Source organism: Festucalex cinctus, chromosome 5 (genome assembly GCF_051991245.1).
Source record: "Festucalex cinctus isolate MCC-2025b chromosome 5, RoL_Fcin_1.0, whole genome shotgun sequence".
NCBI lineage: Eukaryota > Metazoa > Chordata > Actinopteri > Syngnathiformes > Syngnathidae > Festucalex > Festucalex cinctus.
Window position 1 is genome coordinate 10,020,120 of NC_135415.1, and position 20,384 is coordinate 10,040,503.

Consider the following 20,384-nt stretch of genomic DNA (forward strand, 5'->3'; position numbering starts at 1 on the left):
TGTTGCGTTACCGTAGCCGTGATGATGGTGATGTCATTGTCTGAACAAACACACGCCGGTAAGACAACGCCGACGCTACGCACTCTGCCTTTGGTTGTCTCGGGCCACGCCCCCCGCTGCGACGTGGTCCAAGTGGGTAACGCACACACGCACACGTCCGTCACTTGACGACTTGACGACACGTGATGACACGTGACCAGGACGTACACCTGTCCGGTCGTCATGGAAGGCCGCGTCGTTCCTCCGAAGATCTAAGTTTTGTCGGCTGTGTGACGTCATTCCCAGCGCGACGCGACCGTTACACATCCACTTGATGGTAACTGTCGCTCGACGCGTTACCGACGAGCAGCGTTGACAATCTTGACCATATAACGCAAGTCCGGGCGTGGCGCCGGGAGCGACGACATGCAGCCGACAAATTTGGTAGGGCTGTGCAGATCGATCCGAGTATCGATTGAATCGATATTAAGCTGAGTATCGGTATCGGATCGATATCAGAGCGCAAGCATCAATATTTTATATTCACGGTATTTATTTATTTATTTATTTGGTTTCTCATGGTCAAGTTTAAGAACCTAACAAGAAAGTCTAATTTGAAAAAAAATTAAAAATAAAGGAAAAAAGTTATTATAATATATATAATAAATAAAATAAAATAAATAAAAGTACAGTTCTAATATATTTTATGAACCTAAAAGTACTTGGTATCGGTATCGGTGATATTTTCACCAGTATTTACTCGGTATCCATCGATACCAAAATGTCAAGTATGGCACAGCTCTAAAATTGGGCCTTTGGAGGATGACGCGGCCTCGTGAATTTGGACACGGGCGTCGACACGTGACGACCACGCGCCAAAATGGTCACGTGTGGCAACAAGTCAACGGTCATGTGATGCCTCGTTGGCACACGTGACAACTTGCCAGGTGTACGTTAACGTGTCACCTCGTGTGTTGTCGCGTCAGCAGGTCGCCATGTGACGATTTTTCCACACGATCAGTTTTTTTTTTTTTTTTGCATTGTCACGTGTCAACCAGCCATCACGTGTCTGACACATGACAAGTTGCGGCATGTTGAACACGGTTCACCTCCTTGTCACGTACGAAGACGTTTGTGTCAAAAACTCTTGCATGTCATCATGTGAATGGGATGTACGTCACGCATTGTTACGTCATCATTTGTGGAAGCAGGGTTGTCCGAAATTCGGACTTGAATAGAGAAAGCACGCGCATTTTTCAGTCAAAATGGCCAGCCAAACGTTTGGAGCACACTCTGGTGAAAGACACGTCACGCCTCATTGTTAGCAAGATGTGACAACAAGGAGTGGCATTCAAATTCTATTCGGCATCCTGTTTGGGGGGGGGAGTCGATTGAAACGGCTCCATTCTGGATTTTGCACAGCCCTGGTGTCAACACGTTATCGCTCCGCGTCAGCAAATTGTCACGTGCCTGCAAGTCTTCGCCAGATGTACCCAACTTGACGTCACTCATCAGCACGTCGCACATCGTCATGTCACGCATCCACTTCGTGTTGTCACGTCAACACTTTTGCGTGTGCTGAAGGCGTCTTGACAAGGACGGTGTGGCTTCACATCCCGTCGCATTGCAGACCAGTGACACACAAACAAACAAAAAAAAAAAAAAGAAAGCTCCGTGACTGATGTCACAGGACCGTCACACATGCTCACCTGAGAAGGCGGGCTCACCACCTGTCAATCGCAACAAATTTCAAATGTTGGAATCCGGATGGCACTTTGCAGGCCATTCCTTCCTTGTCCTGAGACCTTCAGTTGTGTTTCACGCGCGCCACCTTCTTCACCAGACACATGACCAAGAAGAACAGGGACCGACGGCGGCATAGCAGGTTAGCGTTGTTTAGCCTCGTTAGCAATTTTAATCATCATTTCCCACCAAAATGAAAGCTGCACAAGAACGTCATTGTTGTTAGTGTCAAGTGCTAATGGACAATGTTAGCCATAGCTAGAAAGCTATGGAGAGAAATATGGTGCAAAAGTAACTTGTAAAAAAAAAATTGTACCTGTAGAAAAAAAGTATACATTTGTGTATAAAAGTCGTGATTTGTACCTGTAAAAAAAATGTACGTAACAAAAAAAATAATAATAATAATAAAAATATATATATATATATATATATATATATATATATGTATATATATATATATATATATATATATATATATATATGTATGTGTATATATATATATATGTATGTGTATATATATATGTATGTATGTGTATATATATATGTATGTATGTGTATATATATATGTATGTATGTGTATATATATATGTATGTATGTGTATATATATATGTATGTATGTGTATATATATATGTATGTATGTGTATATATATATGTATGTATGTGTATATATATATATATATATGTGTATATATATATATATATATATATATATATATATATATATATATACAAATTTCTACGTTTTTCTATCAGTACAAAAAAAATTTTCAAGTTATTTTTGCACCATATTTACCTCCATAGAAAGCATTATGAGTCAGATTTCAAGGTCATTTGAATGAGGAATGCTAATGGTGGTAGCTAGTGTTAGAGTTAGCGGCTAGTGTCAATGGGGACTGCAGACCGTGTCGGTCGATTTTCATGATGTGTTTTCTATGGTGAATGCTAATGTTGTTAGCCAGTAGTTTTACATGCTAACTGCGTTCTCAACCCTTTTAACAGGTGCCTTTTTTTTTCCCTCCATTGGCGAATGCTAACATAATTGTGAGACAATTTCAGAAGAAGGTTTTCAGGGGAATGCTATGCTAGCAGTTTTGTTGCTGCTGTATGTAGTCAGGGGAATGCCACTGCTGTTAGCCAGTTTTAGTAACTCTTTGCAATGGGGAATGCTAACCGAGTTTGCCAATTTTAGCTGGTTTGTAAAGTGGGTCATGTTAACGCTGTTAGCCAGTTTTATGATGTGTTTTCTATGGTGAATGCTAATGCTGTTAGCCAGTTTTAGTAACTGTTTGCAATGGGGAATGCTAACCAAGTTTGCAAATTTTAGCTGTCTAACGTTAACAGTTTTAGCCAGTTTTCTAATGTGTTTTCTATGGTGAATGCTAATGTTGTTAGCCAGTGGTAGTCAGTGGAACACGCTAACCTTTTCAACACTTTTCACGGGTTTAGCATTTGATGAGGTAATGCTAACATAGGTAGCCAGTTTGTGCAGGTACTTTCAGTGGCCGAATGCCGGCAAAACAGTTTTTGTGCTATTGACGATGAGCAATGCTAACACTCGTCTGCAGTTTGAACCAGTGATAATTTTGTCGCTAAAAAATTTTCAGCATAATTTTTGTCGCGAAGATTTTTTCCCAGACGAAAATCATACAAAAACCACGATAGAAGCCATACATTGAGGTGATAACGATAACTAAAATGGACTGACAATTTGGTCAATTACTAAAACGAAAATTAAAACAACACAGTGACGAAAATTCACACAATCCAATCCCAAGGAAAATATCGACTAAACTGTCAATTTATTCGACTAAAATTGCTTTTTTTTGTTGTTGACTAAAATTGGATTCAAACTAAAATACAACCAGATGACTAAATAATGACTAAAATTTTTATAAATTTTATCAAAAACTACATTAAAATGAAATAAAATTTAAATTTAAATTTAAAAAAAATTAAAAAACTACATTAAAATGAAATTAAAGTTAAATTATTTACAATAAATGAAAAATTAATACAATTAATACATTTTATAAAAAAAACTACATTAAAATGAAATTAAATTAAAATTAAATTATTTAAAAAAAATAAATACAAAAAATACATTAAAATGAAATGAAATTAAAATTAAATTATTAAAAAAAAACTACATGAAAATGAGATTAAATTAAAATTAAATTATTTAAAAATAATAAAATTCAATGAAATGAAAAAAGCGCTTTCAAATTTGTTGTCAAAATGAAGACTGGTTTGAACATGTTATTTTGTTAGGCGATGTTGAGAGCGCTCATGTACTTTTCAGCGACTCATGTGGCTGGTGAAGACAAAAATCTGTTGAGGTTTTTTTTTTTTTTTAATTAACAAGCGGCTGTCAACTCCCAGCATGCACTTTGGTGCCTGGAGCGTCTGGCGCTGTCATTAATTAAGGGCATGGGTGTAATTAGCATGTGCGCGTGTGTTCCCACTGAGGACAGACACATTTAGTGGCGTGCCGTGTGTAACTGGTGCGTGCGTGTGTGCGTGCCGGCTAGGCCTGCTGGGTCTGCAGCTGATTAACGGTAAGAACGAGTCGGCGCACATCATGGACGCCGTGGGAGTGGTGGCGCAGTCCCTGCACGAGCTCCTGGACAAGGAGAACATCACCGAGCCGCCGCGCGGCTGCGTGGGCAACACCAACATCTGGAGGACCGGACCGCTCTTCAAAAGGTGACGCAAGCCCACAAAATCAACACAACATTTGCTTGCACAAAAACGAAATGAAAAAACAAATGTGTTACCTTTACAAAAGTTCATCGTCTTTGTGGACTTTCAGTGCAGATGCTTTCAAACGGGCACTTTACAAACAAACAATCACCAAAAAAGTGTAGGGGAAAAACAAAAAAAACAAAGGTCACCCAGCCCGAGATGTCAACATTTTGAAATGTGTCTGTCACCATGTGACTTCAAATTTGTCAAGTCTGGTGTCGACAGATGGTCACGTGTCAATATCAGGGATGTAACGATATCCAAACATCACAAAACGATATCACAATATGACGGTCACGATATGATAATTATCACCATACTGTGGGGAGGTTGGCGATACAAAAAAAAGGTTACAATGTTGTCAAAAAATGAGGTCATACTAAAGAAAACACACAATATTAGGGGTGTTAAAAAAATCTATTTGGCATTATATCGCGATGTTGCAGCGCACAATTCTCGAATCCATTCAATATCGATATTTAAACATCAATTTTTGATGGAAATATTCAACAAAAGATCTTACTTAGGGTTAGGATTCATACGTTGAAGATGGAAGGTCAGTGGAACATGAAGCCTTAATATTTTATTTCAATGCTGTTCAAACATGAAACTAATTGTTTGTTAGATACAGTGGTTCACAGTTATGAGACTGAAGTTTCAGATCATAAATATATTTTCATACAAATCCTACAGTGTACATGTACAAGTTTACTTATTAGTATATTCTAAATTTGAGTATAAAAAATTGCTATAATCAATTTTTGCATTTGTATTGGGATTAATCGGTATTGAATAGAGCTGTCAAAATTGATTAATTGACAAGTAATCGATTAGCAATTTAATCGACAACTATTTTAATCATTGAGTAATCATTTGGATTAATTTAAAATTGTCCAAATTTTCTGATTTCAGCGTATCAACAGTGATTGTTGACTGATTTCTGTCGTCCTTCATGAAAGAAGACTGATTATCTTCTGTGTAGAATCAAAATAAGATCATTCTAAACATCTGTTTTTACATTGGAAAACAATGACCGAACCGCTAACATAGTACAACATCAATTCCCCCCCCCCCCCCCTTTTTTTTAATCACTATATGAATATGATGTACGAAATAAACACTAATCACTGGTTAATAAACAGTAATCAGGGAAAAAAAATGCTTTTGTAAAACACTTTAATAAAAAAATTAAAATTAATCAGATTAATCGATTGAATAATGAGAGATAAGTCGATTAAAAAAATATTCGATAGTGACAGCACGAGTATCGAATTGAATTGTGACCTATGAATCGTGGTAGGGATCGAATCGCCAGGTACAAGGCAATTTGCACCCCTGCACAATATTGTGCTTTTGCAATCTCTAATAAGACTTCATATTGAGGCACTTGCTAATGCACGCACATATTGACTTCCTCCACATATTGAGCATGTTCAGTTCCCCTTAATTTGACGATTAGCGTGGATTTGAGAAAAGAAAGGGCCAAAACATGTCGTATGAAAATGAAACGGCAGTGAAAAAACTAGCCACCAGAGGGTGCTAGAACTGCACCAATGGAAATCAACTTGACTTTTTGAACAGAAGTGCTGCTTTTAATATTGTGATATGACAACGACGACGACATATTGCGGCAGTTTTAATATTGCCATATTGCCGGTATTACATTGCTAGTCAATATGTGTGACATGACGTCGCGACCGGCCAGCAGGGTGCTGATGTCGTCCAAGTACGCCGAGGGCCTGACGGGCCGCATCGAGTTCAATGACGACGGTGACCGGCGCTTCGCCACGTACAACATCCTCAACTACCAGCAGAAGCCTGGAAGACTCGTACAGGTCGGAATCTTCAACGGATCGCAGGTGCGGGCGCAGGGCGGGGCAATCGCACGCCGTTCCACGGGATAATAAGACCGCGTGATCACGTTGATGCGTGTGCGTGACAGGTGGTGATGAACCCGCAGAGGAAGATCATCTGGCCCGGAGGGGAAACGGAAAAGCCGGTCGGCTACCAGATGTCCACCAAGCTCAAGGTAACAAACGCCTTTGCTAGCGTGCTAACGCAACCGTGCGCTAACATGCTCATGTCATAAAGAGGCTAATGTGTGTACAAACACGCTAAGGTTTCAGTGTACTAACATGCTAACGCTTGCGCACTAGTGTTCATTTCCTCAACCAAAAGTAAACAAAAATCATTTTGTCAGTACACAGTTTTCACCAGATTAAAACTAGACTACACTAAAATTGTTATTAATAAACAATAACCGGAATAATGATGTTTGAAAGTATGTCACACAGAAGTAACGTCATCTAGCAGCAGGCAATAGAAAAGCACCTTCAGATGACGTTGCTCCCATGGTGTTTTGTAAATATTGCGCGCAAGTAATACACATTAAAAACAAAAAACAAAAAAAACCTAATACTAATAATGAAACCAACAAAGTAAACTAAAATTAAGCATTTTTTAAAGAACTAAACTAAAAAAAACTAACAGAACCACCCTGAAAACTAATCAAAATTAACTAAAATGAAAAATTCCAAAACTATAATAACCCTATTGCCATATTACAAATAAATTGGTTTATATACTGTAGCATTTTTCTAAATATGCAAAAGCACAAATAAACTATTTGTCCAATTTTTAGGACTAAACACAATTTTTCTTCATAACATTATGTGGCCCTTGCGTCCTTCTGAGTTTCTCTATGTGGCCCTCAAATGAAAAAGTTTGGACACCCCTGGTCTATAATGTTCCAACAATAATGTTAATCTGAACGCTAACTGATGCTGGCTAACTGACTAGCTCCTAGCATGGAGCCACAGTAGCCAATTTCATAAACAGCTAGCTTGCTAACAGCTAGCTTGCTAACATCTAGCTTGCTAGCAGCTAGCTGGCTAACTTGCTAGCTCATAGCATGGAGCCATAGTAGCCACTGTAATTGTGTCAAGTTGTTTTTTTATCAAAAAAGATTAGAAAATTTGATGTGAAATAGTTTTAGATCCGAAATATTCAACATAATCTGTTGACAGAAAAAACGAGTTAAACGAGTTAAATGAATGTCCTGACTAAAACTAGACTAAAACTAGACTAAAATGTTGACAGTTTTTGTTGACTAAAACTAGATGAATAAAATGACGTTTTCTTGGACTAAAATAAGAGTGTGAATGTGTCAGTGAATGAATTTGAGTGTCCAGAAAAGCTCTATATAAATCGGATGCATTATTATTATTATTATTATTATTATTATTATTATTATTATTATTATTATTATTATTATTATTATTATTATAAATCGTTGACATTTTTTGTTGACTAAAACTAGACGAATAAAATGATGTTTTCTTGGACTAAAATAAAGACTAAAATGCTCAATGTATAGTTGACTAAAAACGTACTAAATAAAAACAGATGAAATAAAAACGGTAATTATGATAAAAACTAACGGGCGTGATTGAAACTGGACTAAAACTGAGACGAAAATTAAAAACGGCGGATAAAATTAACGCTATAATGTGTACAAACGCTACGGGTTTCAGTGTGCTAACATGCTAACACATGTTAATGCTAATGTTGCTAAACTGTGTGCAGATCATGATCGATTTATCACGCTGACAAAAAAAATAAAAAATAAATATAGGCGTTAAATGACTAAAACTAGACTAAAACGTTAACAGTTTTTGTTGACTAAAACTAGACGAATAAAATATATTTTCTTGGACTAAAATAAAGACTAAAATATTGGATTTATAGTTGACTAAAAATGGACTAAATAAAAAAGGGATGAGGTTGACTAATTATGATAAAAACCAATTGGTGTGAGACAAAATTTCAAAACAGCGGATAAAATGAACTGCTAATGTGTACAAACACGCAACGGTTTCAGTGTGCTAACATGCTAATGCTCATGTTGCTAACATGCGCACGTGCAGATCGTGACCATCCACCAGGAGCCGTTTGTGTACGTGAAGCCCACCAAGGCGGACGGAACGTGCAAGGAGGAGTACACGGTCAACGGGGTCCTCATCAAGAAGGTCATTTGCACCGGACCCAACGGAACCATCCCAGGTGTCAGGCACGCACGCACACAAACACGTCGTCACGTATGACACGTGTTGTTGGCGTTTTTGCAGGTCAGCCGACGGTTCCGCAGTGTTGCTACGGATTCTGCATCGACCTCCTCATCAAGTTGGCCATGAGCATGAACTTCACCTACGAGGTGCACCTGGTGGCCGACGGAAAGTTTGGAACGCAAGAGAGGGTGAGAATTGCTTCATTTTACAAACTGCAAAAGTAAATCAATAAAATGGTCGCTCGGCCGTAGGCCATATCTCATTTTGAAAAGCCCAAACCGGGTCACAATACTGCCTACGGGTTCATTAAATATTCAATCTAATGAAATCTGAAATGGTGTGCTTGAAAAAGTCCAAACATAAAATATGTTTTCAAATGTAAAAATTGAAGATATAATCCACATTTTTCATCGAAACGTATGAAGTCGAAGTAAGCTGATGAGTCTTCTTCACCTGAAAACTTCTGGACACTTCCTCACCACGCTTATGAGGCGCTCCCCCTAGTGGCCTGCCAAGTCATTGCTCAATAAGTCATGCACAATGGAGCCGTTCTCGTGGCTGATTATTAACTATAAATATTGCCATACTTGCGTAGGTGTATCGATAATCTATCGGGAGACAATGCACCCCGATTTATCCCGATATCGATATATCGTCACACTCCGAGTTCACATTCATTGTGCAGCTGTAAGATTAATCTCAAGCAATTATGCACTTTTTTTTATATTTAGGTGAAAACAAAGTGATATGATTGTTATTATGTTAAACTCCAGTTACAAATAGACGTATTATAATTTTCTGTATAAAGTTGAAATGTATGCTGAGGGAAAATATCGACTAAACTGTCCATGTAGTCGCTTTTTTTCGTCGACTCAAATTGGATTAAAATTAAAATACAATCAGATGACTAAATTATGACCAAAACTTGAATGAATTTTTGTCAAAAGACTAAATTCAAAATTTGCGATGTGCGCAATTGCCCAAGAAGTGGGCGTTGCTCGAAGGCGGCACCTCCGACTGAAAAAAGTTTTCACCTGTGCGTGCGCTTGCGCAGGTGAACAACAGCAACAAGAAGGAGTGGAACGGCATGATGGGCGAGCTCCTGGGGGGTCTGGCCGACATGATCGTGGCCCCCCTCACCATCAACAACGAGCGCGCCCAGTACATCGAGTTCTCCAAGCCCTTCAAGTACCAGGGACTCACCATTCTGGTCAAGAAGGTGGGAAAGGAAAGGAAACGAAATGACGATCCGCAGATGAGGAGAACCGCAATCAGATTTTGTGATTGCAGGAAATCCCGCGCAGCACGCTGGATTCCTTCATGCAACCTTTCCAGAGCACCTTGTGGCTCCTTGTCGGCCTGTCGGTCCACGTGGTGGCAGTGATGCTCTACCTATTAGACCGATTCAGGTAGGCACCCGCACCTGATGGCATTCTGATCAAAACAAAACAAACATCAGCTTTACCTTCATTTTCTTCTCCACACGAACTAAATCGCTAAAGAAATAAGAGCTTGAATGAATTTATTGCTGCCGGCCGGCCAGACACCCGTAAGATGGCGGGTGGCCCGACGGGTTTTGTTGGTCTGGGTGTAATACGTGCATATGTGTGCAGAAGAGAAGGAACTACGAGTAGTCATATCCACTAAATTCAACTCACGTTCAACCTTAGTGGACTTCAATACATTGTTTTTTTGAAAAATAAAAAATAAAAATTATATCCACGAAATTCAACTCAGGTTCAACCTAAGTGGACTTAAATCTTTTATTTCTTTGGGAAAAAAAATTTGAAAAAAAATAATTTATACCCACTAAATTCATCTCAGGTTCAACCTTAGTGGACTTAAATACATTTTTTAGAAAAAATAAAATATTTATATCCACTAAATTCATCTCAGGTTGAACCTTAGTGGACTTAAATTACATGTTTTCTAGAAAGAAAATATATTTATATCCACTAAATTCAACCCAGGTTCAACCGAAGTGTATTTAAATCTTTTTTTTTTTTAAATTATTATATTTTTTTTTTAGGTGGGGGGGTGTAGAAAAAAAAAATGATACCCACTAAATTCAACTTACTGGACTTAAATAAAAAAATATTTTAGAAAAAAAAACTATTTATATCCACTAAATTCATCTCAGGTTGAACCTTAGTGGACTTAAATACATTTATTTAACAAAAAAAAAGTTGAAAAATGTATTTATATCCACTAAATTCAACTTGGGTTCAACCTTAGTGGACTTAAATAAATAAAATAAAAAAATATTTTTTTAAAAACGGTGACTAGATTTTTTTGTATTTTTTTTAAATGGTTAGCACTACATCAGACCCTTGACAGTCCAAATGCAACACCTTCTTTCGTCATTCCGATTGAGCGTGTCATGAGATAAGAGCGCTCGTTTCCATGTATGCAACACTGTGACACATTGGCCACTAACGTGCGCTAACGTGTGCGTGTGTATGTGCAGCCCATTCGGAAGGTTCAAAGTGAACAGCGAAGAAGAAGAAGAAGACGCCCTCACCTTGTCCTCGGCCATGTGGTTCTCCTGGGGTGTCCTGCTCAACTCCGGAATCGGAGAAGGTGAGACCCGCCCACCCGCGTGCGCGTCCGGATGTGTACTGAATGAAGGCCCGTTTCCCCGTTTTTAGGAGCCCCGAGGAGTTTTTCGGCCAGGATTCTGGGAATGGTGTGGGCGGGCTTCGCCATGATCATCGTGGCGTCGTACACGGCCAACCTGGCCGCCTTCCTGGTGCTGGACCGGCCTGAGGAGCGCATCACTGGCATCAACGACCCCAGGGTCAGCTTCAGCATGGTCGTCATCTTGTCATGGTCACACTGGGCAAGGATTTGCACTGCTGCCCCCTTGTGTCCTTTCTGTGCATGTGAAGTTTCAACAAAACAAATGACATGATGAAATTGTTGTGTTCCGTTGTAGCCTCCCTTGTGATGTTGCAGTCGTCAGGACCCCAAGCCTTCATCATCATCATCATCATCATCATCATCACATCCCCCCACTCGTCATATTCATGTCGTGTTCATCGTCACCGTGTTACCGTCACGCCAGGGTAACGTTTGAAAGTTTGCCCACTCGGAATCGCCGCAAATATATCGCTCAACACACTTGCAGGCTAAATGCTAACAATCTAGCATTTTTTTTCTTTACATGTCATGTGGTATTGACATGAAAATGCTAAAAAAAAAAATAGCATTTAGCTTAAATGATTTCAACGTTAGGAAATGAAGTCAGTAAACATTGTCTGCAGCGCATGATCCCCCCCCACAAAATGCAAAGTTTTCTTTAGCATTTCACATTTATTATTTCAAGGGATACTTCACTTATTTAGCCCTTTATAGCAATAAAAAGTGAATCTTTTGTCTATAATTAATTTGATACTTAAATTATTTTTCACGTCCAATTAGTACCTTGCAAAACATATTTTGCAACTTGCTGTCCACTGAAAATGACATCACAATGTGCTCAGGTAACCAATCACAGCTCACCTGTTTTCTAGGTTTGGTCATGTGACATTCACAAGCTGATCTGTGATTGGTTACCTGAGCACATTGTGACGTCATTTTCAGTCGACAGCAAGTTGCAAAATGTGTTTTGTACGGTACTAATTGTACATGAAAAATAATGAAAACATCAAATTTATTGTAGACAAAATATTAACATTGGACTGCCAAAAATGGCTAAATAAGTCAAGTATCCCTTTAAGGATACATACACGTGGTTGCAACGGCATGGGATTGACACCACAACCTCTGCGTTGGTAGCAAGGTTATTTTAGTTCACTAAAACTAACAAAAAAAAACTAAAACTAAAATTTAAAAAACAATTTCATTAACAAAATAAAATAAAAACTAAAATGTCTTTAAAAAATGAAAACTAATTAACTGAAACTACATTTAATGTTTACAAAACTAACTATAATAACGGCAAAAATGTCTTTTGTTTTCGCCGTTGGTAATTAATTTAATGTATGAGCCTTTGGCGATGATTTGAAATGTGATTTCAAGTACATTTATTTTGATATGAAGAGCCAGAATAAGGCCGTTTGAAAGTGTGTCCCACACAAGTGACGTCATCTACCAGCAGCCAATAAAAAAGCACCAAAAGATGACCTTGCTCCCATGCTATTTTTTTAAATATTGCGCACAACTAATACACATTTAAAAAAAAAAACTAAACTAAAACTAATACTGAACCCAACTAAAACGAAGCATTTATTAAATAACTAAAACTAATAAAAACTAACAGAACCACCCTGAAAACTAATAAACCTAACTCCATTAAAAAAAATAATTATAATAAAATACTCAAAATAAAATCAAAACTAAAATGAAAAATTGCCAAACTAGAATAAACCTGGTTGGTAGACAACCACCCCACCACTGAGCCACACTGCGCTCCCATTTATCTTACAAGTATGCTTAACAATCAATATGCTTAACAAGAATTTGCCAGTGCAAAATGTTGACTCCACGTTGGCACTTCCACGCGGTTTGTTTTTCGTGTCTTTGTGTATGTTTTGTGTGTGTAATAATGTGGCAATGTCATGAAATGTATATTCCATTCTGTTGGCAAAAAATATTACAGTGTGATGGATTCAAATTATGTTTGGTAACATAAATCAGCATTTTTATATACAATATTAAATTAAAAAAAAATATATATATATTTGTATGCTAAAGGGATACTTGACTCATTGAGCCATTTTCAGCAGTAAATAGTGAATATATTTTCTAGAATTAATGTGGTAACGTCATAATTTTTCATGTACAATTAATACCTTTCAAAAGTCATTTTTTCCTCTCGCTGTCGACTGATGATGACATCATCTGTGCTGAGGACATTAGGTAATGACCAATCATGGCACAGTTTGCTGACCAAACCCGGAGAACAGGTGAGGCATGATTGGCCATGATCTACTTCTTCAGCACAAGGTGATGTCATCATTACTCGACAGCAAGTAGAAAAATTAGCTTTTAAAGCGATGTTTGACTCATTGAGACATTTTCAGTTCTAAAAGTTCATATTTTTTCCCAGAATGAATTTGGTAACTATTAATTTTCATGAACAATAAATACCTTTCAAAAGTCATTTTTCTACTTGCTGTCGACTGACGATGACATCACCTGTGCTGAGGAAGTAGGTCACGGCCAATCATGCTTCACCTGTTCCCCGGTTTTGGTCAGCAAACTGAGCCATGATAGGTCAGCACAGGTGATGTCATCATCATCAGCCGACAGTAGAAAAATTACGTTTTAAAAGGTATTAAATTGTATATATGAAAAATAATGACTGCGATTGGTTGGCAACCAGTCCAGGGTGTACCCCGCCTCCTGCCCAAAGCCAGCTGAGATAGGCTCCAGCGACCCTTGTGAAGAATAAGCGGTCAAGAAAATGGATGGATGGGTGGATGGAAAAATAATGAAGTTTCCACAGTACCGTAATTATAGACAAAATATGAAAATGGCTCAATGAGTCAAGTATCCCTTTAACATTATTGTTGGAACGTTATTGCCGTTGGATTTATGTTAAGTTATAACTATAATTTACTTTTTTAGAATTAATTTTATAACTTCATTATTTTTCATGTACAATGAATACATTTCAAAAGTCATTTTTCTACTTGCTGTCGACTGCTGATGACATCACCTTGTGCTGAGGAAGTAGCTAACGACCAATCATGGCATTTGCTGACCAAACCCAGAAAACAGGTGAGCCATGATTGGTCGTGACGGACTTCCTCAGCACAAGGTGATGTCATCATCAGTCGACAGCAAGTAGAAAAAGTTACTTTTTTGAAAGGTGTTCATTGTACATGAAAAATAATGAAGTTGTCAAAATCATTCTGGACAAAATCGGAACTTTTGACTGCTGAAAATGGTTCATTGAGGAAGTTGAGAGGTCGTCACTCACTCAGCTGTGTAGCAAGCCTTCATATCGTGTACTTTTTTGACACTCGTTAGGGGTTGCTTATTGAAACTTTTTTAAGAGTAAATTAAGAAAGCGCTTCTGCGCGCTTGCATGCACTTTACGTGTGTTTTGTGTTTGGCATCAACGTGTTTTTTGCACGTTGTGGCTTGTGTTTGTCCCGTTTTTTGACGACGACGACGACGACGACACTTGTTTGTGTTTTGTTTTGTCGCAGCTGCGCAACCCGTCAGACAAGTTCATCTACGCGACGGTCAAGCAGAGTTCAGTGGACATTTACTTCCGGCGCCAAGTGGAGTTGAGCACCATGTACCGACACATGGAGAAGCACAACTACGAGAGCGCCGCCGAGGCCATACAGGCTGTCCGAGACAAGTGAGAAAAAAATCCAAATCATTTTTTCCCCATGTTTCCGTCCTCCGACACAGCTGATTCCGATGAGCGGAAAGAACTTGCTGATGAGGACAGAAAGATCCAAAATGTGCAGGAGAGAGAGAGAGAAACAATCCACTTCTTGTCAAATCATTGTTGATAAGTGCGACGTCACTTCTTGTCCCGCCCCCTTACTTCCGGTCTAAGTCCCGAGCAGCAGTGAACAAGTGCACCCGCCCTCTAATCTGCAAAGATTGCGTGAGGACGGCGTGTATTGGGGGCGGGGCAGGTCGCGCACAAAATAGTAGTGGGCGGATCGATCTAAATATGGATATTATCCATACCGAATCAGTTATGATATGGGATTGATACTGGCACTATAATATCAATCTAGTAGTGTCATTTCAGTTTGGCTCTTTTCTGCACTGTTGTGGTGTGGTCAAACACATCACACGCATGTCAGCAGACACATACAGTATTGTACTTGAAAATTCATTTGTTTTGTATGTTGTTTTATGTTGTTTTGTTTTTTTTATTTGCTTAACATCTTGTTTATTGAGGTTGGGGAAAAAAATCCACAAAAGAAGTGCAATGAAGGCAGAATTTTGATTTTTTGTATTTGTAGTTTCTGAGCAGTATGTGAGAGAATTTGTTTCAATTTGTTTTCCTATGATCACTTTGTACACTTTCTTTAAGAAAGTAAATATATATATATATATATATATATATATTTTTATGGCTGTAATGTTTTTTTCTGGGGAAAAACATTGAACTATTTTCTATTTATCGAAAACATTTGACCTAATTTTGTCCTTTGTTTGAAAAGGAAACAACACAAAAACACTTGAAGATTGATTGTCAATAAGCAATTTGATGATAGTTACCTTAATATTTATTTATATATATCTTTTTCAAAAAGCATTGATATTGATATTTATATTGGTGATACTGGCACTGTCTTTACTTGATATCGTATTGATACCAAAATTTCCAGCATGCCTAACACAAAATAATGGTGTGCGATACTAAAAGTTGGTATAGAATATTGGTATCAATCCAATACCAAGTAAATACAGGGCGAGTATCGCCGATACCGATATTGATACTCTTAGAAAATTATGGTATATCATTATTTTTAATTTTTTTTAAATAAAGTAGCTGGATCATCGAATTGCTTATTTACAATCAATCTTCAACCTTCAAGTATTTCTGTGTTGTTTCCTTTTCAAACAAAGGACAAAATTAGGACAAAGTTTGTCGATAAAAAGAAAATACCTTGTTTTTCCCCAGAAACATTAAAGGGGCTGTCTGCCAGATTCACTCAGGAAAATGCACTTTTTAAATACAGGATGTACACACTTTAACTTTCTCTCAGTCTACACATCTGTGTTTTTGTTCATCTTTTTTGGTAATTTCGTCCTAAACTCCCACCTCCCCAGCCCGTATTTTGCCATTTTGTGTTTGTTTTGTAAACAGCGGGACGTTTCTGTGGAAAGACAGTATTTACAACCCTCCAGCCAATCGCAGAGCGGGGGGTGGCGTGTTGCAAACGGTGCCGGGCGAACGTGTCAGCTGCGTGACGTCACTCCCGCGGCCATTTGAAAGCACGCACTGATTTTTTTTTCTTCACTCATTCACACACTAAGCTTCTGTGGGTGAGTGAGTGAAAAATAAAAAATCCGTGCGTGCTTTCAAATTGCCGCGGGAGTGACGTCACGCAGCTGACACGTTCGCCCGGCCCCGTTTGCAACACGCCACCCCCCGCTCTGCGATTGGCTGGAGGGTTGTAAATACTGTCTTTCCACAGAAACGTCCCGCTGTTTACAAAACAAACACAAAATGGCAAAATACAGGCTGGGGGGGTGGGGGTTTAGGACGAAATCAACACCAATGATGAACAAAAACACAGATGTGTAGACTGAGAGAAAGTTAAAGTGTGTACATCCTGTATTTAAAAATTGCATTTTCCTGAGTGAATCCGGAAGACAGCCCCTTTAACCATAACAAAATATATATATTTTTTTACTTTCTTAAAATGCACAAAGTGATGATCGGAAGAGAAACTGAAACGAATATTACTACTAGATCAATATTATAGTGCCAGTATCGATCCGATATCGATACTGACTTGGTATTGATGATATCAGTCTTGCATCCAACATGTTTTGTGCAAATGGGCATTTGCTGTCCCTCCCATCAGCAAACTGCACGCATTCATCTGGGACAGCGCGGTGCTGGAGTTTGAAGCGTCGCAGAAATGCGACCTGGTGACCACGGGGGAACTTTTCTTCCGCTCGGGCTTCGGCATCGGGATGCGTAAGGACAGCCCGTGGAAGCAGAACGTGTCGCTCGCCATCCTCAGGTGGGCGCCCACCCACCCGCGCCACCGACCTGCGCCACCGCGCAAGCTAACTGACTGACGCTCATCCCGGTCTCTCAGTTCGCACGAGAACGGCTTCATGGAGGACCTGGATAAGACGTGGGTTCGATACCAGGAGTGCGACTCCAGGAGCAACGCGCCCGCCACGCTCACCTTTGAGAACATGGCAGGTGAGCGACCACAACGGCGCCAGCGGCACTTTTTTTTTTCTTTTTTTTTTGCCCGTGTCCGCCTTCCAAGGTTATTTTAGGAAAACTCAAATAAAAAAAAAACAATTTCGTAAACGACAATGCTTTTTAGAAAACAAAAACTAACTGAAACTAAAATACACCAAAGCATTTATTAAATAACTAAACCTAATAAAAACTAATCTGAAACCACCCAGAAAACTAATTGAAACGAACAAAATTTATTTAATTTATTTAAATTAGTTTTTAAATATTGCACACAATACGCATTCTTTTTAAACCAAAACTAATAATGAAACTAAGTAAAACTAAACTAAAACTAAGCATTTATGAAATCACTAAAACTAATAAAAACTAACAGAATGACACTGAAAGCAAATTCAAACTACCGGTGTATATATAGTATACAGAATTGAATTATCCTGCACTAGGATGGCTTGGCAGCAGACTACTTCGTGTCGCTTTGTACCCAGAAATGTAATTGTTGTGGTTGAATAATAATAAATAATAATAAAAAAAGTTGAATAACTCCACTAAGTCAATCGCAAAAGTTAGTTGACACGAAAAAAAACTGCCGCGAAATTAGAATTACCGTATTTTCCGCACTATAAGGCGCACCTTCAATGAAAACAATTTTTAAAACTTTTTCCATATATAAGGCGCTACAGTAGAGGCTGGGGTTACGTTATGCATCCATTAGATGGTGCTGCGCTAAAGGGAATGTCAACAAAACAGTCAGATAGGTCAGTCAAACTTTATTAATAGATTACAAACCAGCTTTCTGACAACTCCATTCACTCCCAAAATGAATAAACAGCTCTTTTATTATTTTCTCTGAGGTAAAGTATTAGTATTAGCTAGCGATCCAAGACGGGGGGGGGGGGGGGGGGGGGGGATCTTCTGCGCATGCGCGTCACCGATCGTGCAGGGTCACCAATAGCGTCTTGACAGCGAGACATGTTGCGGCTCAATATTGATCCATATAAAAGGCGCACTGGATTATAAGGCGCATGGTCAGCTTTTGAAAAAATTGAAAGCTCTTAGGTGCGACTTATAGTGCGGAAAATACGGTAAATTGAAAAAACAAAACTCAAAATGAACTCAAATGAAAAATTCCCAAGTGATTCATAAGTGTGCCTCGTTGTGGTGTGGTCCTCGTGGGCGGCGTCCAGGCGTCTTCATGCTGGTGGCGGGGGGCATCGTGGCGGGGATCTTCCTCATCTTCATCGAGATCGCCTACAAGCGCCACAAGGACGCCCGCAGGAAGCAGATGCAGTTGGCCTTCGCCGCCGTCAACGTGTGGCGCAAGAACCTGCAGGTGAGCGAGCACGCTCGTCAGCCGCCGCCGACGCCCTCACCTGGCCAAAAAAGTCACCACTTTTCTTCCTCCCGCCGTAGCCGTACCCGACCGACATCACCGGACAGATCAACCTGTCGGATCCCTCCGTCAGCACCGTGGTCTGAGGCCACGCCCACCGCCGCACACAAGCAACAATCGTTTTGTTTTGCTAGCTAGCGTCGATCTTGTCGTCGTTCCGGTGGAACAGGAAGTGGCTTCCCTTTTAATCAATCATTATTTCTCATCATGCATATTGATTGGATGTCACCCTTTGTAAATCATTTCAAAAGATTCCTTAAGCAATATAGCAAACGCAAGTTAGCTTAACGTCACTGTGCCCCTCCCCCTAACGCTCCCACAGCATGCTGGGATTGATGATGTCATGATGTCATTTGTAAATCATGTCAAATGATTCCTTCAGCAACATAGCGAACGCTCAACATCAGTTGCTAGCTTTAGCAAGTTGGCCTTACGTCACTGCACCCCCGCCCACCGCTAATGCTCCCACAGCATGCTGGGATTGATGATGTCATGACATTTCTAAATCATTTAGAAAGATTCTTTCAGCAACATAGCAAATGCTCAACATCAGTTGCTAACTTTAGCATATTAGCTTAACGTCACTAACCCCCCCACCCCCCCCCCCCCCCAATGCTCCCACAGCATGCTGGGATTGATGATGACATTTGTAAATCATTTCGAAAGATTCCTTAAGCAATATAGCAAACACTCAACATCAGTTGCTAGCTTTAGCAAATTAGCTTAACGTCACTGCCCCCCATAACTCTCCCATGGCATGCTGGGATTGATGATGTCATGGGACGTGTATTAATGATGTCATTCTGTCTACCTCCACTTGGCCAATCAACACAAAGCCACGCCGCCCACCCGTCGCCAAATGTTTTGATTTCAGCAACTTGTAGCACATTTCAGTTAGCAGCTAACGTTAGCATTTTTAGCTGCTTTACACTGACGGAGGGAAGTCGTGGGCGGGTCCTCGTGTACGCACCTTTCACGTGGATCAATGTGTGGCGCTTCACCACCACAACTGGCGAACACACCTTTTGATTGCGTTTGATTTGATTTTGTTTATTTTTCACAGAGATGCTGGGGCTATCAAAATACACACGATTGAGCAAAACATATTCATAGGCATGCTCACACGTTTGATTGTGAACACAGCTCAAAAATAATCTTTTTTTTTTTTTATGAAAGATATATCGAATATTTAGCACCGAAGAAACAGTTATCATATATGAAAAATGTTTAAAAGATCACATTGATTCTTGTATGTTTTTTTTCGTATCGTGCCAGCTCCCATATGCTTGAGTTGATTTTGATTTGTAACATTTGACCGTCGTGCCCATAACTCCGATGAACAATTCTCACCGGCAGGCGTTCATTTAGTAGGGATGTAACGATATCCAAATGTCGTGATACGATATTATGACGATATTGTGGGGAGGATGGCGATATTAAAAAAGGTCACGATATTGTAAAAACAAAAAACAAAACAAAAAAACATACTAACAAAAAGAAGCAATATTGTGCTTTTGTATATAACAGCAGTGCACATAAAAAAATACAATCTCTAATAACAATAACTAATGCAAGCAAACATTGTACTTCCT

At 39.2% G+C, this 20,384-nt stretch overlaps 1 protein-coding gene across 3 annotated transcripts in view; it reads left to right on the plus strand.

The window, feature by feature from the left end:
- The window catches only part of grin1b (glutamate receptor, ionotropic, N-methyl D-aspartate 1b), a 32,788-nt gene extending 12,829 nt beyond the window's left edge, over window positions 1-19,959 (plus strand). For all 3 annotated transcript variants that reach the window (XM_077520695.1, XM_077520696.1, XM_077520697.1), the window contains 14 exons: window positions 4,253-4,427; window positions 6,175-6,325; window positions 6,409-6,495; window positions 8,393-8,528; window positions 8,594-8,721; window positions 9,588-9,752; window positions 9,824-9,942; window positions 11,001-11,113; window positions 11,182-11,330; window positions 14,692-14,849; window positions 17,047-17,208; window positions 17,287-17,396; window positions 18,587-18,732; window positions 18,813-19,959. In XM_077520695.1, coding sequence (XP_077376821.1) covers window positions 4,253-4,427; window positions 6,175-6,325; window positions 6,409-6,495; window positions 8,393-8,528; window positions 8,594-8,721; window positions 9,588-9,752; window positions 9,824-9,942; window positions 11,001-11,113; window positions 11,182-11,330; window positions 14,692-14,849; window positions 17,047-17,208; window positions 17,287-17,396; window positions 18,587-18,732; window positions 18,813-18,878 — 1,865 coding nt within the window. In that variant the 3' untranslated portion in view covers window positions 18,879-19,959. The remainder of the gene's footprint in view (window positions 1-4,252; window positions 4,428-6,174; window positions 6,326-6,408; window positions 6,496-8,392; window positions 8,529-8,593; window positions 8,722-9,587; window positions 9,753-9,823; window positions 9,943-11,000; window positions 11,114-11,181; window positions 11,331-14,691; window positions 14,850-17,046; window positions 17,209-17,286; window positions 17,397-18,586; window positions 18,733-18,812) is intronic.
- The last annotated feature ends 425 nt before the right edge of the window (window positions 19,960-20,384 follow it).